Source organism: Convolutriloba macropyga, chromosome 4 (assembly GCF_964194025.1).
Source record: "Convolutriloba macropyga chromosome 4, txConMacr16.3, whole genome shotgun sequence".
Taxonomy (NCBI): Eukaryota; Metazoa; Xenacoelomorpha; order Acoela; family Convolutidae; genus Convolutriloba; species Convolutriloba macropyga.
The window spans coordinates 11,049,630-11,066,330 of NC_134471.1; the positions used below are offsets into that span (position 1 = coordinate 11,049,630).

The 16,701-nt window shown below is 37.7% G+C and overlaps 1 protein-coding gene across 1 annotated transcript; it reads left to right on the forward strand.

Moving 5' to 3' along the window:
- The first annotated feature begins 1,565 nt into the window (after positions 1-1,565).
- On the forward strand, positions 1,566-10,354 carry LOC142337968 (uncharacterized). The gene is made up of 3 exons (XM_075387602.1): positions 1,566-1,788; positions 4,409-4,452; positions 9,772-10,354. Exons 1-3 carry the CDS (start codon positions 1,624-1,626, stop codon positions 10,352-10,354), a joined length of 792 nt encoding a protein of 263 aa, XP_075243717.1. The 5' UTR covers positions 1,566-1,623.
- Positions 10,355-16,701: the final 6,347 nt, after the last annotated feature.

Consider the following 16,701-nt stretch of genomic DNA (forward strand, 5'->3'; position numbering starts at 1 on the left):
ACCCCCCATCAGCAACCCTCACTTCACAACCCAATCATCACCCCTGCACCCCCTCCCGATGCCCGCCGCTGCGCTCGCCTCTCACCCCTTCAATTAAGTTAAAGCTAGCCTCACTAAACCGTTGCTAGCTACTGGCGAAGCCAAGTGCTCGCCGGTCGTTTGAGAGCAATTTGCCTGACGTTAGTCGGTTATGTTTATTGAATTAAAATTTTCTGCGCAGCAGATAAATTTTTGAAATATGAAAAGGTTGCTGAAGAGTTTAGGTGAAACACGATTTTGATTGCCTGTATTTTTGCTGTTCTCTGTAACCATTTATTCAACATATGATTGATCGACTGTTGGAGTTCTTGTTTAATTTTTATCCCATGAAAGCCGCTTTTGTATAATAGATTGCTGAGCTACTACTGATAATGGGTGTGACATCGTTGCTTTTTTGAGGCATTCATAAATTTGGTAGGTAAAAAAGTGGCTCATATTGTAATCACAGATAGCGTCAGGAGAATCCCCCTTCCACGCGAAACTTTACCTCCATACTACTTTGCCTACAATCTAGAAAGCCGAAAAATAGTTCAAGCTCAATCGCGGATTTCTGTTCACGGCCATGCCTCTCACGCGCTGGGAGATGTAATCCGGAAGTCGCGGGCCGGTTATCACGGTCAACCGGCTGCCAGTTGGAAATTTTCCTGCTTTGGATTCAAATTAGGCTGATTTCCATAGTATGCGCATACGTGACAACTTATTAGTCGTCTCTGATTGGTTTCAAAAAGAATAAATTTTATTGCAAAGGGGGGCAATTATTGATTAGCGATTCGAGCACTGTGAAAACATAAGGGTGTTTCACCAAAAAAATTTGCCATCTGTTTTCTTATGTTGACTCGAATAGGTACAGTGACAAAGCAAAAAAATGAGAAATGCTTACGAAACATTACAAATGTAATTCACAAACTATTTAGAGTTTTTATGGATAGCACGAAGAGCAACTCGAAATCTCAAATATGTTAATTTGTTGTCATCTGAACGACAATTGTTAAGGTCTGGACAAATGTCTTACCATAGCGCAAAGTCTGACAATTAGCTTAATCATAGAGTATTGTTCGGGGAAGGGTTTAGAAATAGGAAAATGTCTCAAAAATTGCCTGATTATGGAAAACCTCGAACTATGAAAGAGATGAAGCTTATCAGATTAAATATGAAAGCAAATTCATTTGAGTAAACTTTCTTTATCGAAAACATCGCAGAGGAGTATACTTTGTAAGGATAAATTTTGGCGCTGTCAATTTTTTTCACTTCTCTAGTTTTGGTAAATCATGATGGAAGATCTTGTCAAGAGACATGTGCAACAATTTTCAGATTTAGTGCTCATCTTGACCTTTTTTTAGATTTGATTAAATAGATTTGATTTATAAAATAGATTTGATTTTGTATTAATGGAACAGTTCCAAAAAGCGAGGTCTGGCAAACAAACCAAATTTAAATGTGATGTTCGTGGACACGATGTCGAGAACTGAGTTCTACTACGAAATGACTTGAACTGTAAAAGCATTGAAAAGGATCCATGCAGCGGGTCGAAAAGTTCTGGAATACAAACTATTCCAAAGTATCTCTACCGGCACTTACTGGCACATGAACAACTTATGGAACGGTCTCAATGCGACCTCGGGAAATTCCCTTAACAACGAATCCTACTTCCAAGTGGCTGCCAAATTCTTCAGCAAATTGAAAGAAGCTGGATATAAGACAGCATATCATCGGGATGTGTGTTATGCGCAAACTTGGTCTAATTTAGTTGTCAGTCATCACTTTTTAATTTAAACTGCTAGAAAGGGTTGATGTGTCTAATGTGACTAATGACTAGTCTAAGTATATGTTAGAGTATAGTTCGGGAAGAGAGTTGTGTTAGAGTTGGGAAGCCTAAGGCAATTAGAGCTCAAAGCTGAGGGCGCTTGCGCCCGAGGCTGAGCTCGAATTGCCGAAGGCTTCCCAGAACTATACTCTAACTTATTTAGACCCCAATTTTGCTGTTCAAAACTCAGACAATTCAATTAAAATTTACAGTAACATTGTAATTCTCGTGCAGCGAATCAATCCAACAATTGAATAATCGTTCAACCCAAATAATTTTTTTCTGAATTCCTTGATATTTTTGTAGGAGCGAATGGGTCGCGGAGGTCGTCAGCCGGCTCTGTTGTGTCACTCTCATTGTCACTCTTTATGATTTTTAGGAAAACGAGCAATCTATAAAAATATTTCTTTATATTGACTCAATTACAGACCTTAAAAAAGTCCTCTTTGCCGAAGTTGTTATATTTTGTGACTGTTTCCTGTTTTCATTTATCCGCTTTAATTATCTTTGAAAAGTGTATTTTTTGTCTCATGAGAAAAAATTGGGCTTCCAATAAAATTTTCCAAGAAACATGCCTTAAGGCTTCCAAGAATTTTTTCCAAGAAGTTTGCTCAGTTGATTGCTCATTTTATACCACTTAGTAAGATTGAACTCTTCGAGATAAGTGTGAAAAGTGAGCGAAAAACTGATTAAGTTCAAAGTCTAGTGAAACGTGAAATCTTGAAAAGAAGTGGTACGCTTGAAAAAGTATGAAATAATGACTTCTTGATTGATCAACTTTCAAAATTAGTGCTCGAGCTTTACTTTATAAATGATTTTCCTTAACAGCAAAATTGAGGTCTAATGTGTTTAATTTGCAAGCTATTACAGGCCTACATAGTCCCCTATAAGGCTCTTTTTGGTACAGGGCAAGGCATTTCTGAATCGCCAAAACTGTCTATATTTGAGCCCGAAACCCTTATTCACTTTAAATTTGCAATTCAGTCGGTAGTAAGTAGCTAATATTCAATTTAAGTCTCTGAGTCTCCTGTGCACACTAAATAAAGTCAAGGTATATTTACCTTAACGGAGTTCAAATAAACTGTTGTTAAGGTAAATTTAAGGCAACGTTTCTCTTTAACTGTCGGTAACTTTAACTCAACTCGAGTTGAGGTAAAAATTTACCTGAACCTTGTTAAGGTAAAATCACCTTAACTTTTGTAATTATTTGCAGCGTAAAGTTGCATATTTTTTTGGGAAATTACCAAAAAATGTTGAGGCTTGCTAGAAATAAGTTTCTGCAGCAAAGAAAAATTGGATGCTAATGATTCCAAAGAACAGCAAACAAGGCATGTCTTTAAACAACTTGTCTTTAAACAAGTGAGGGTTAAGTTGATCCAGGCGTTTTTTGTGATAAATTAAACTCGTAAATGATTTTTAATGTACGATGGGTAAAAATAGGTCCTAAGACATCTCGATTCTTTTGACAAAAGCCAAATTCAATTCATTCAGTAAAATTGCAGACTTGTTATTTTCAATGCATTATTGTAGAATTTTATTTCATAGAAAATTATTTTAAACTGATTTGTCCTCTGCTTTCTTTAATTGTATTTAATTAGCCTACTATAATGCCAAAATATAAACTGAATTCATGTAGGTGATTATATGTTATCAGATTGCATTTTTCTTGATAGCTTTCTACCTGAACTGGTTCAGGTAGTTTTGCCAAGTCTGAAATTCATCTTAATACACCTTAATTCACGCTAAATTTAATTTAAATTCAACAGTTTTCGCCTGAAGTTAACCTGCACAATTAGGGGGGCACCACCTGAACTTTTAATTGAGCCGAACTTAACCTACTTTAGAAACACTTCAAAGTTTCATCTTAATTTTTAACGTTTTTTATTTTAATTACCTTAACTATTTTTATTTATTTTTCACTGGAGAGGTTAAAGTTAAAGTATTTCAAAGGTGAACTTGAAAGTGTTTTTCAGGTTTCTCTAGCATAAATTTTGCAAGTATTCCAGGTAAGTTAAGGTAATTTTAACCTAACTGTCTAGCTGGGTGTATTTTTCATGTAAATTTAAGATTTTCTCAGGTAAAATTCAGGTGGTGCCTCCTTAATTTTTCAGTTATTTTTTTTGGTATAGTTGAGGTATGTTAAGTCAAGTTCAGGTAAAACATAACTGCTTGAATGTTTCTGGTAAGGTAAGTTGTTTTTCGAGTAATATCACCTGAAATTCATTTAGTGTGTAAACATCGGTACTAGGCGTACTTCTCCGACACCTCATTATGGTGTCGTGATTAATAACTTTATATTTCTGCAGTTCTACCATTTTTCTAAGTCGATTCATAACAAGAATATAATTAATTCTGCTTCACGCGAAAAAATGAGCAGCCCTCTCTCTCATTCTGAGATGTAAAAGAAAAGCTCCTCAGGTTTGCTTCAAAAGTTTTATTGACGACAAAAATAATACTTACGGTAACTGTAAAAACAATTCCCAGAGGCTTTTTCATATATTCTGAAACAATTTTTCAAAGAAAACTAATTGCTAATTTAGAATTGGAAGATGACTGCGACAACAGGGTGCCAGAACTGTTCCAGCGCGTCCTGTCAACTTTACTGAAAGGTAATTGAATTTTAAATTATGAATTGTTGTTTCCCAATTGTTGCCCTAATTGCTATTTGGGCATCAAAAAGGTAGTTAGTAATTAGAGAGTTGTCGCGTAATCAGAATACTTATGTTTGATTGCTCTAAAACAAATTTTGTAGCAGTTATTATAGTCATGTGGTCTTTATTTATGCAATTTTTTTGGGATAAACGGGTAAGTAAAGGCCGGAGGGCATTGAGTTCTCTAAGAGCCTTTCGTCTAACTAGATTATGCAATGTTACCACTACAAGACTTCACCCCACCTTACAATTCACACCTCCCGACTTCCACCTCCCCCCTCCGAGGCCCTCCAGTTCCTACCCTGCACGTCCTTCCATCCGTCACCTACCACGAGCAATTTGCCCGACGTCAGTCTGTTGCTTCGTTTATTGAGAAACTAAAGATGCTTGTGATTTTCACATCAATTTTTATGCCAGAGGATACTTTGGGGGAAATTTTTGTCAAAAAAGTAAAATCATTTATCAGAATGTCAGATGACTTTGAAAAGAACAAATACAGGCAAAGTCAAGAAGTCATTTCATTTTTGAGAGGAAAGGGTGTCGAAGTCTGTAAGATCAAAATCTTTTCACTAAAAATATTGAATATAATCAAATGCGCCTTATTTCAACTCCATTAGTGTGAAATTAGACTGGTAATTATTTGCCATTAGTATGACAATGGGACAAGACGGCAATAAAGAACCTAAAAATTGAAAATGGACAAAAATTAAACAGAAAACTTATGTTGTAGTATCAACGCCAAAAATCAATTATTTAAAAAAACCGCAATTAAGACTTCAATATAATTCACCTGAAGAAGCATATAGCCTCAATGAGACTGCAAAAATTGCAAAAATAAGATTGAAAAAGGCAAAAAACCAATTTGTTATTTCGAGTTCTTGAAAACCGTAAAACATAACAACCGTTAGTTTTCAACTGGAGCACTTTATAGTTTTTGCTTGTTACGACTTAGGAGGACAGTGTTACATGTCATTAGTAATACTAAGTCAAAGGGCTGCATGTTTGCACATATAAAAGGCAGAACTCAACTATTTTATGCAAACTGTGTTGAAGCCAAAAAAACATACGTTTTTGCTGAAATTTTTGTGTATATCCGTTGGCTTTTTTTGCCCGTAAATTTGATTCATCGATTATTGAACTTTGATTTGAAGTTATCCTGATCTTTAACTACAAAAAATAAAGTCAAATGTATTCTAAGAAAACTTATACATTGTATAAGAACATCAAATTCTTGAAAATCCCATGAATTCATATACAAATTACGAAATCATTTTGTCGAGGCCATAAAAACCATGAATATCACTCATAAAACACAATATTAATTCATTCGACTTTATTGAGATGTTTTTTGACTTCTTACAAATTGCCATTGTACATGTGAAAAGACTCCTTAGTGATTGGGATAAAAGAATTGCAAAAAACTCAAAAAAGACTCGCCCAAAAAGCAATAAAAATCCTTTTTTATCTTTATTAAAAATACATCGATGAGACCAAACTTGCCGTGCTATCACTGCTTGACTGTTAAAAGACGCAATGATTTTGAAACATTTCTCAAGATGATTTTGGCCGACGAAATTCTTAATATTTGAAAAATAAATTATGAATCACGGTTCAATTTAACGAAAGACCGTAAAAAGGCCATTTTTATAAATTTGACTTAGAAAGCGGATGCAGAAAGAGCCCATATCTGAGTGAAAGAAAATTGTGACACTAGTTCTCATGTCTGTACCACGGGTCAAACGACAAGATGGGACAAATAAGCATATTTGGAGCAATTTTGTATGAAAAAAGAGGACGAAATGCTGATTTTACAAAAGTTTCACTGAAAATTTTGCCAGAAAAAGTACGTTTGAACAGTTCACCAACTCTCCTAGGTCTTTAACCGTTAAACCAAGTGAACTATTGTTATCAATTTTATCACAGGTTATCAAAATTTAATAAAAAATTTAGAAAATTGTGAATAAAACAACGGAATTTAGGCGAACGTTCACAAATTGTAAAGCTCCGTAACTCGTTGGAAAAAGCAAAATTCTAAGAAAATCTTTTTTATTTAAAATTCTATGCTTGACAAGCTTTCTGATGATACTAGGTACAATCCTTTACGATGATTACATCGATTGGCGGAAATTGACTCATTAAGAAAAAAACACAGTTGAATATATAGTCCCCCCTCTAAAGTGTGCTGGAACATTTATGTCGAGTTAATAATTTCAAAACTTTGATTGTCAACACGAGTGCTGGTTGTATTGATGGACTTGTAGGATGCATAACTGTTGATCTCAGATGTTATAATTGTAAAGATCATTTTCCAGAAAAGCAAGAAAAATAATTTCCCGATTAATTTCTATGCGCCAAATGATAGCTTGCTGAAGCCACCATTAATTGACTTCTTGGATAAAGACTCTTGTATCTTAGGTATTATCAAATCTTACGGGTTGGAAAATATTTTGTAAGGTGGGAACTTTTTTTGTGTCAAGCCTGACAAAAAGATTCTGTCATAAAAGACCTGACAAAATATCTTACAAAAATGTTCCAAGATAACAAGTTCAAGTTGGTGGAAGCACAATAGAAAATTATAGGTAATTAAGGTTGATGTCGAGGTTGGTGTCGTTTAATTCTGTAAACTTTTCGGGAATTTGTCATTTGATTGTGTGGCCACGGAAAAATACCACGAATATGTCAGATACACTTCAAGAAGTTAATCAACACTTTAAGTAGCGTCTTTTTCGAATCAGAGGCCTATACGTGAAAAGACAAAAATGTTTCTCTTTTTAGCTATGCAGATTATCAACGAATATCGAAACTTCTACAAATTGATGACGATGGTCTGAACAAACCGAGCTGCGAAATGGCCAGATCAACTACTGGCAATGTTAACACATGGGCAAAAGATGGAAAGTGTTTCAAGGGTCGGAATTATGTCGAAGATCAGCTCAAATATCTCATGGAAACACAAAAGCAATGGATATTTCAGGATCGTAAATTTTTCTTATTCTTCGAGACTTGTGTTAACTACAGATTTTCGTTAATGTCTGGTATGGAGCTTGATCTATTTTTGCCCGATTACCTGGAAAAGATAACCCGCTATGACAATGTTATGACCGTTATCTTGTCTGACCATGGGAACAAATTCGAAAAAAATTACATGAAAGGCGCATATCCGGAGGCATACGTTGATCAATACAACCCGTTTTTGTTCATTATTCTGCCTAAAAATTCTCAGACGTATTTTGACGAAAAAGAGCTGAGAGCATTTATTTAAAAACAACCGCAATTAAGACTTCAATATAATTCACCTGAAGAAGCATATAGCCTCAATGAGACTGCAAAAATTGCAAGCATGAGATTGAAAAAGGCAAAAAACCAATTCGTTATTTCGAGTTCTTGAAAACCGTAAAACATAACAACCGTTAGTTTTCAACTGGAGCACTTTATAGTTTCTGCTTGTTACGACTTAGGAGGACAGTGTTACATGTCATTAGTAAAACTAAGTCAAATGGTTGCATTTTTGCACATATAAAAGGCAGAACTCAACTATTTTATGCAAACTGTGTTGAAGCCAAAAAAACATACGTTTTTGCTGAAATTTTTGTGTATATCCGTTGGCCTTTTTTGCCCGTAAATTTGATTCGTCGATTATTGAACTTTGATTTGAAGTTATTCTGATCTTTAACTTAAAAAAATCAAATTTATTCTAAGAAAACTTATACATTGTATAAGAACATCAAATTCTTGAAAATCCCAGGAGTTCATATAAAAGTTACGAAATCAATTTGTCGAGGCCATAAAAACCATGAATATCACTCATTAAAAACAATATTAATCCATTAGACTTTTTTGAGATGTTTTTTGACTTCTTGCAAATTGCCATTGTACATGTGAAAAGACTCCTTAGTGATTGGGATAAAAGAATTGCAAAAAACTCAAAAAAGACTCGCCCAAAAAGCAATTAAAAAACTTTTTTATCTTTATTAAAAATACATCGATGAGACCAAACTTGCCGTGCTATCACTGCTTGACTGTTAAAGGACGCAATGATTTTGAAACATTTCTCAAGATGATTTTGGCCGACGAAATTCTTAATATTTGAAAATTAAATTATGAATGACGGTTCAATTTAACGAAAGACCGTAAAAAGGCCATTTTTATAAATTTGACTTAGAAAGCGGATGCAGAAAGAGCCCATATCTGAGTGAAAGAAAATTGTGACACTAGTTCTCATGTCTGTACCACGGGTCAAACGACAGGATGGGACAAATAAGCATATTTGGAGCCATTTTGTATGAAAAAAGAGGACGAAATGCTGATTTTTCAAAAGTTTCACCAAAAATTTTGCCAGAAAAAGTACGTTTGAACAGTTCACCAACTCTCTTAGGTCTTTAAACATAAAAAACCAAGTGAACTATTGTTATCAATTTTATCACATGTTATCAAAATTTAATAAAAAATTTAGAAAATTGTGAATAAAACAACGGAATTTAGGCGAACGTTCACAAATTGTAAAGCTCTGTAACTCGTTGGAAAAAGCAAAATTCTAAGAAAATCTTTTTTATTTAAAATTCTATGCTTGACAAGCTTTCTGATGATACTAGGTACAATCCTTTACGATGATTACATCGATTGGCGGAAATTGACTGATTAAGAAAAAAACACAGTTGAATATATAGTCCCCCCTCTAAAGTGTGCTGGAACATTTATGTCGAGTTAATTATTTCAAAACTTTGATTGTCAACACGAGTGCTGGTTGTATTGATGGACTTGTAGGATGCATAACTGTTGATCTCAGATGTTATAATTGTAAAGATCATTTTCTAGAAAAGCAAGAAAAACAATTTCCCGATTAATTTCTATGCGCCAAATGATAGCTTGCTGAAGCCACCATTAATTGACTTCTTGGATAAAGACTCTTGTATCTTAGGTATTATCAAATCTTACGGGTTGGAAAATATTTTGTAAGGTGGGAATTTTTTTTGTGTCAAGCCTGACAAAAAGATTCTGTCATAAAAGACCTGACAAAATATCTTACAAAAATGTTCCAAGATAACAAGTTCAAGTTGGTGGAAGCACTATAGAAAATTATGGGTAATTAAGGTTGATGTCGAGGTTGGTGTCGTTTAATTCTGTAGACTTTTCGGGAATTTGTCATCTGATTGTGTGGCCACGGAAAAATACCACGTATATGTCAGATACACTTCAAGAGATTAATCAACACTTTAAATAACGTCTTTTTCGAATCAGAGGTCTATACGTGAAAAGACAAAATGTTTCTCTATTTAGCTATGCCGATTATCAAAGAATATCAAAACTTCTACAAATTGACGACGATGGCCTGAACAAACCGAGCTGCGAAATGGCCAGATCAACTACTGGCAATGTTAACCCTTGGGCAAAAGATGGAAAGTGTTTCAATTGTAGGAATTATGTCGAAGATCAGCTCAAATATCTCATGGAAACACAAAAGCAATGGATCCTTCAAGATCGTAAATTCTTCACGTTTTTCGAGACTTGTGTTAACCACAGATTTTCGTTAATGTCTGGTATGGAGCTTGATCTATTTTTGCCCGATTACCTGGAAAAGATCACCCGCTATGACAACGTTATGACCGTTATTTTGTCTGACCATGGGAACAAATTTGACAGAAATTACATGAAAGGCGCATATCCGGAGGCATACGTTGATCAATACAACCCGTTTTTGTTCATTATTCTGCCTAAAAATTATCAAACGTATTTTGATGAAAAAGAGTTGAGAGCATTAGAGGTTAATCAGGACAGGCTTGCCTCAATTCGTGAGTTGCATTATTTATTGGCAAAGTTTGTGGATGTGCCCAAACCAGCAGGCAAAAAATTATTTTTATAAATGTGACATTTTGAGAAAAGTCACATTTTTAGTAACTCTGTGGGAGCTGCGAGCAATACTTAAGGAAATTGTTGAAATTATTTCTTTTCAGGTACCGCAATCAAGGCCAAAGGTTTATCTTGTAACATCTCGCGTGGTCTTTTTATTGTTGCTTGATTTTGCCAACTATTTTCATTATCTTGTCATGTTGTATTGAAAAGTAAAACATAACGAACTAGCGCCAGTACCTCTAAGAAAAACTATAAAGGTCCGCTTTATTTGGTAGGGGCTCTGGCTCGTGATGAAATGAGTAAAACCTAAATTAATTTTTTCCCGTTGTTAGGTTGAACCACAGAATTTTAAAATTTTTGGTGAAATTGCCATAATGAGATAAGATCAAAACGCAACTCCTCAAGTGCAACTTGTTTCAGGTCAAAATGATAACCCTAGGTTTTTATCACAACACTATTCTCGGCTACTAATAATCGTATAAACCATTTCTTGGTTTAGACGAATTCATAATTGTTGGGTTATGGACTTTCGCAAGCGGAATAAAAAGCGTTTTTAACTAAGTAAAAGAATTAATTTCTCAAAAATGAGAGAATAACAAAATGATATTTTACAGTAGAATTTAGAGATTTACAGGAGAGATCTGATTATTAGATCAAGATGGTGATTTGATTTTGGGGATGAAAAAGGACTCAAAAATCAGCTGTATATATACCCATTATCAGTGTGAAAAATTCAAGATACAAAACTAATCTTAGCACCGTGATTTACAGTGGGGGTAGCAAAGGTTACCCAATATGGTTTGCTTCTGCAAATCAGTCGCTAAGGGAACCATAAATGGAATGCATTTGCACTTTTCTAAGAATTCATTCACACTTCCGGAGATATCATCATCATTTAATACATGCTGGGAAGATTTTACATCAATTATTCTAACTCTAATAAGAGTTATCTGGATTCACCAATTTGAACCGAATATTGATTCTAAGCGCCATTTCTTGACGATTCATTTATATAATTTCTTTGATCGAAGTCATATTGCTTGTCTTTCTAATCTGGTAAGTCGAACTTTCTTTCTAATTCTCAATAAGTTTAAGACTATGGTTTGATCGATATTCTAACACCCTCATTCAGACTTGAGCTGATTGCGTAGAGTCTGTTCCCATCAAAATTGCTCTGAATGTTTCCACTTTCGAAACGAGTAAGGACTTTGTGAAGATGTCCGCTGCCATTTTGTCTGTAGGGACGTAATGAATTGAAATAGTCCCATCCTCCGTCTTGTCCCGGATGAAGTGAAACTTTGTTTCGATGTGCTTGCTCCTTTTGTGCATGACTGGCTTTTGGCAGAGTCTGATACAACTTTGGTTGTCTTCTCCAATTGCTATTGGATGTTTCTGTTGGATGCCAAAATCCTCTAGAAGTTGTTTCAGGTAGAGTGCTTCCTGAACTGCTGCTGCCATGCCCTGATATTCTGCTTCTGATGAAGAAAGAGCAACTGTGGCCTGCTTTTTGACACCCCAGCTGAGTGCTGCGCCACGTCCGTTGAGCTTGAAGTAATAGCGCGTTGTTGATTTTCTGTCGTTCACGTCTCCAGACCAGTCTGCATCACTTTCCCCCACTAAATCATAACTAGCCTCTTTTGTGTAAGTAAGTTTTAAACCTTTTGAACCTTGAAGATATCGCATAAGTCGTTTTCCGCACGTCCAGCGTTGATTGGTAGGTGCATTCATGTGTCTGGACAGAATGTTGACTGTGAACATGATGTCTGGCCTCGTCTGTTTGGCCAGATACAGAAGTGATCCAACCAAGCTTCTGTAGATCCTCTGGTCCGCTTCTTCTTCTCCGTTCTGTGCTGTCTGAAGTTTAAAATTCAAATCAGCTGGAGTTCTTGAGGGTTTGCATTGATCCATTTGAAACCGCTCAAGCATTGTTTCTATGTAGCGTTCTTGGTCGACTGTGACTTTGCCTTCTTCTCGTCTGATTCTTAGACCCAGAAACCAGTGTATTCTCCCTCTGTTTTCCATGTGAAAGGTTGCTTCTAGTGCCTTCTTGACATCAGAGACCACTGTCATACTTCTTGATGCTACTATGATGTCGTCAACCCAGACCAAGATGAAGGTGTGATCCTCTGCATCTGATCTTGCGAACAAGCAGTGATCGTTCCTGCTTCTGGTGAACCCCTGTCTCAGTAGGAAATTTGCCAGCTCTTTGTACTAGTTGTTAGCAGCCTGTTTCAAACCATAAATTGATTTTGATTTATTTAGTCGACATACTAACTTCTCCCAATCTGATCCGCGTGTTACAAACTCCTTCAGCTGTTCCAGATACACTTCTTCCTCGATTGGTGAGTGCAGGAAAGCAGTCTTGATATCAAATTGCTGCATCACATGGCCCTGCTTCGCTGATAGCTGAAGTAGAATCCTGAATGTCTCTGGCTTGCAGGTAGGCGCAAAAGTCTAAAAGTAGTCCAGTCCTTCCACTTGTTTGAAGCTTTTTGCCACATAGCGCGCTTTGTATTTGTCCACTTGACCACTGGGTCCCAATTTCACTTTGTAGACCCATTTGCCCGGTATGACGTCCCTGTCTGTGGGTGGTCTCATTAGGTTCCAAGTCTCGTTGTCTTGGAGTGCCTTGACCTCGTCCTTCATTGCCCGGTGCCACTGGTCCCAATCGTCACCTTGCTTGGCTTCGTAGACTGTTTTGGGTTCCACATAGTCGCCCTCAGTCACAAAAAGATGGCTCCTGACTTCTCCAACAAATTGCGGAACATTCCTTGCTCGTGTCCTTCGTCTGGGCTCTGCTCTGTCCGCGTGTTCCAGTGCATCTTCATTGAAGCCAACTGTCTCTAACTGTGAGAAGTCTTCTGTGTCACTGTCTTCCAGTGACTCTGAATCTCTGTGACTCCCTCTTGTTGCAGTAGATCCTTCATCTAGTGCTGTTTCTCCAAAATCCGAGGCCTCTTGTCTCAGTGTTGTTTCTTGAGTATTCACGCTCCCTGCGTCATGTCACTCCTCCTTTTTGCAGTAGATGTGTCCTGTCGTTCTCTGTTGTCATCGTCTTGATGACCATCATCTGGGTGCCAGATTCCCAGTTCCGACCCATCATCTAGTAGGTCAGCCGTTTCTTTGTTGTCAGGGATTGAGCCCACTTCAGACTCCTTGATGATCACATCTCGAACTGCCATCACTTTGCGTGTGTTGGGTATGTACACCAGGTATCCGCTTTCTCCTCCAGTGTAACCCACAAATTTTCCTTCCAGTGCCTTGGGTTCAAGTTTGCTGACTTCTCTGTCCCTCTTCCTCATGAAGACTGTGCAACCAAATATAGATAATTTACTAATTGGAAGCTTAGGTTTTATACCTCTTATCAGCTCTGCTGGGCATTTTTCTTCTCCTCGTCTCACAACCAAGTTTCTGATCCTTGCTGCGTGAAGAATTGCTGCTCCCCACATCATCTTGGGAAGTCCTGAGTCAATGAGCAAACATCTTGCCATCTCCAGCTGTGTCCTGTTTCACCTCTCAGCTAACCCATTCTGTTGTGGCGTCTCTGGTATGGTCTTCTCCTGTAGAATGCCTGCATCTAAACAGTACGTCTTGAACTGCTCTGAGAGAAAATCCTTCGCATTGTCTTGCCTCAGCTTCTTGGGCGTCCCCACACTGAGAACAAATTTCTTCAGGCTGGCCAATGCTTCACTCTTTGCCTTAAGCAATTCCACAAACACAAACTTCGTGTACTGGTCTGCAAACACTACGCAGAACCGGAACCCTGACAGTGACTCTACTCTTAAAGGTCCCATCACGTCTGTGAACACCCTCTCCAGCTTCTCTTCTGCTTGGGTCTCCGCCACTCTTGGTACTGGAGTCTTTGTGATATTGGCCAATGCACACACATTGCATACATCATCGAGTTCCCCCACTGTCTCTGGTGCATTCCTGACCACATCCGCTTGATTCAAATGACCCAATCGTCTGTGCCACTTCCTTGCACTGTCAAGTTTCACGCTGTTGGAACTCATCTTGAATTCTAGAACGCTGCAGGGTAAGTAAAACAAATTACTTTTTTGTGTTAGTTTTACCCGAGTTCCCTTCTGGAGTTTCATGCAGCTGTTTCCTCTCTCGAAAGTGAAGCTATGTCCCCACTCCGTGCATCTTGAGACTGATAGGAGGTTTGAAGAATAGTCCGGCACACACAGAACATTTTGGAGTTCGCATTGGAATTCCCCTTTGTTTGAAGTTATGCTGATCCTCACACAGCCTCTGCCCAGCACTCTGGAAGCCTCTCCGTTGGGATTTCTGACCACTGATTGAATGGGCACAAAATCCAGGAACGCATCGATGTTCGTCACTATGTGATCTGTACAACCACTGTCACCTAGCATGCCTGCTGTCTTCCACTGGGTAAGAGCTGCCCAGCATTCCTCGTCTGGTGTAGCCAATGTTGGACCCATTGCCACTGACTCATGTTTGCCTCCATCTCTTTGTCTCTTGCATGCCCTGTCTAGGTGACCCTTCTCACCACACTTGCTGCATTGTGCTGTCTCCTTCTTCCTGCAGTCCTTGGCAAAGTGTCCAGGGATCCCACACACAAAGCATTTTCCTTTCTTGGGTCCCTTCTTGAAGTCACGCTTCACTGCCAGTGCCACTGCACCACTTTGTCCCTTGTGCCTCTGCACCGTGATCTCATGAAAGTTCTGCAGCCTTTTCCTCAACTCTGTGAAGTTCGTTGCCGGGTTGAAGCTTTCCTGTATAACAAAACTTTCATACCTCATTGGCAGACCATTGAGGACCAAGGCGTTGAAGAGGGTCTCTGAGACTGCTTCCCCTGCTTCTTGTAGCCTTGTGAGCAACTCCTGTCCTCTGATGAAGAAGCAGTCCAAATCCTCAGAATCCTCGAGCTTCAGTCCAGCAAGCTGTGCCGCTAAAGTCACCACTGTCGGCGTCTCCACACTCTGAAATCTCTCTTGCAAAAGCTTCCAAGCCTTTGCTCCATCTCCAATGCCATCATCTCCCACACAGTCATGTCTCATCAGCATGAGGGTTGTTGCATCTAGAGTCAGTGCCAGATGGCACCACACATTGTTCCGTTTCTCCTTGATGTCTGCAACTTCCTTCTCATATGCATCCTTCAGCACCTTGTGGTTCTTCTTCTCATCATTGGTTGCACCATTGGCCAGTGGCGCTGGCTCATTTGGTTGCTCCTCTGTCCCCAGTAGTGATTTGTATAGTCCCTTCGTCTTCATCATCGCCACAAATCTTGCGCTCCAGATTGGAAAGTCCTGTGCCTTTCCTGTGTAGGTCAGCAGCTTCACTGTCTGTTGATCCATTGGAGTTTGAGCAGGCAAAACAATTGTGAAAAGAAAAGGTACTAAGCAGAAAAGGATTATGACTGTCAACAACAAATTAGTTTTGTTTTGGAAATTACTTTTATGACTCAGAAAATTGCTGGGCCCATAACTTGTTGGGTTATGGACTTTCGCAAGCGGAATAAAAAGCGTTTTTAACTAAGTAAAAGAATTAATTTCTCAAAAATTAGAGAATAACAAAATGATATTTCACAGTAGAATTTAGAGATTTACAGGAGCGATCTGATTATTAGATCAAGATGGTGATTTGAATTTGGGGATGAAAAAGGACTCAAAAATCAGCTGTATATATACCCATTATCAGTGTGAAAAAGACTTTTCTAAGAATTCAATCACGCTTCCTGAGATATCATCATCATTTAATACATGCTGGGAAGATTTTACATCAATTAATCTACCTCTAATAATAGTTATCTAGATTCACCAATCTGAACCGAATATTGATTCTAAGCACCATTTCTTGACGATTCATTTATATAATTTCTTTGATCGAAGTCATATTGCTTGTCTTTCTAATCTGGTAAGTCAAACTTTTTTCTATAATTCTTACTAAGTTTCAGACTATAGTTTGATCCATATTCTAACAATAATAATTTTAGTGACTAAATTTGTGTGCTGTATTTGTCACACGTATATACCTCTACTAGATAATGGGGTTCATTAAATCTAGCCCGTACTCCAAGTGCGTTTCAGTACTGGTCAAGAATAAATGCGATTCTTCGTCATTACAGAATCATAGACTGGTTCATGTCACTTGTCAGATTTGCATTCAATCTGATTTTACAATTGTCAGATTTGAGCCAACTCTGATTTAACAATTGTCAGACTTGCGCCAATTATGATTTTACTATTCTCAGACTTGCGCTAGTTATGATTTTACAATTGTCAAACTTGCTACTTGTGCCAATTATGAATTTTTACGTGCCAGACCGGGACAATTATGAGTTTTATATTTGACAGACCTAAAAAATAGCCTAGTAAACGTTAGAGCTAGCCG

Coding starts and splice junctions, on each gene's coding strand:
- LOC142337968 (XM_075387602.1), top strand. CDS start 1,624: ATGAACAACTTATGGAACGGTCTCAATGCGACCTCGGGAAATTCCCTT. Junction 1,789..4,408: donor AAACTTGGTCTAATTTAGTT/GTCAGTCATCAC, acceptor CTGCGACAACAG/GGTGCCAGAACTGTTCCAGC. Junction 4,453..9,771: donor CCTGTCAACTTTACTGAAAG/GTAATTGAATTT, acceptor TTCTCTATTTAG/CTATGCCGATTATCAAAGAA.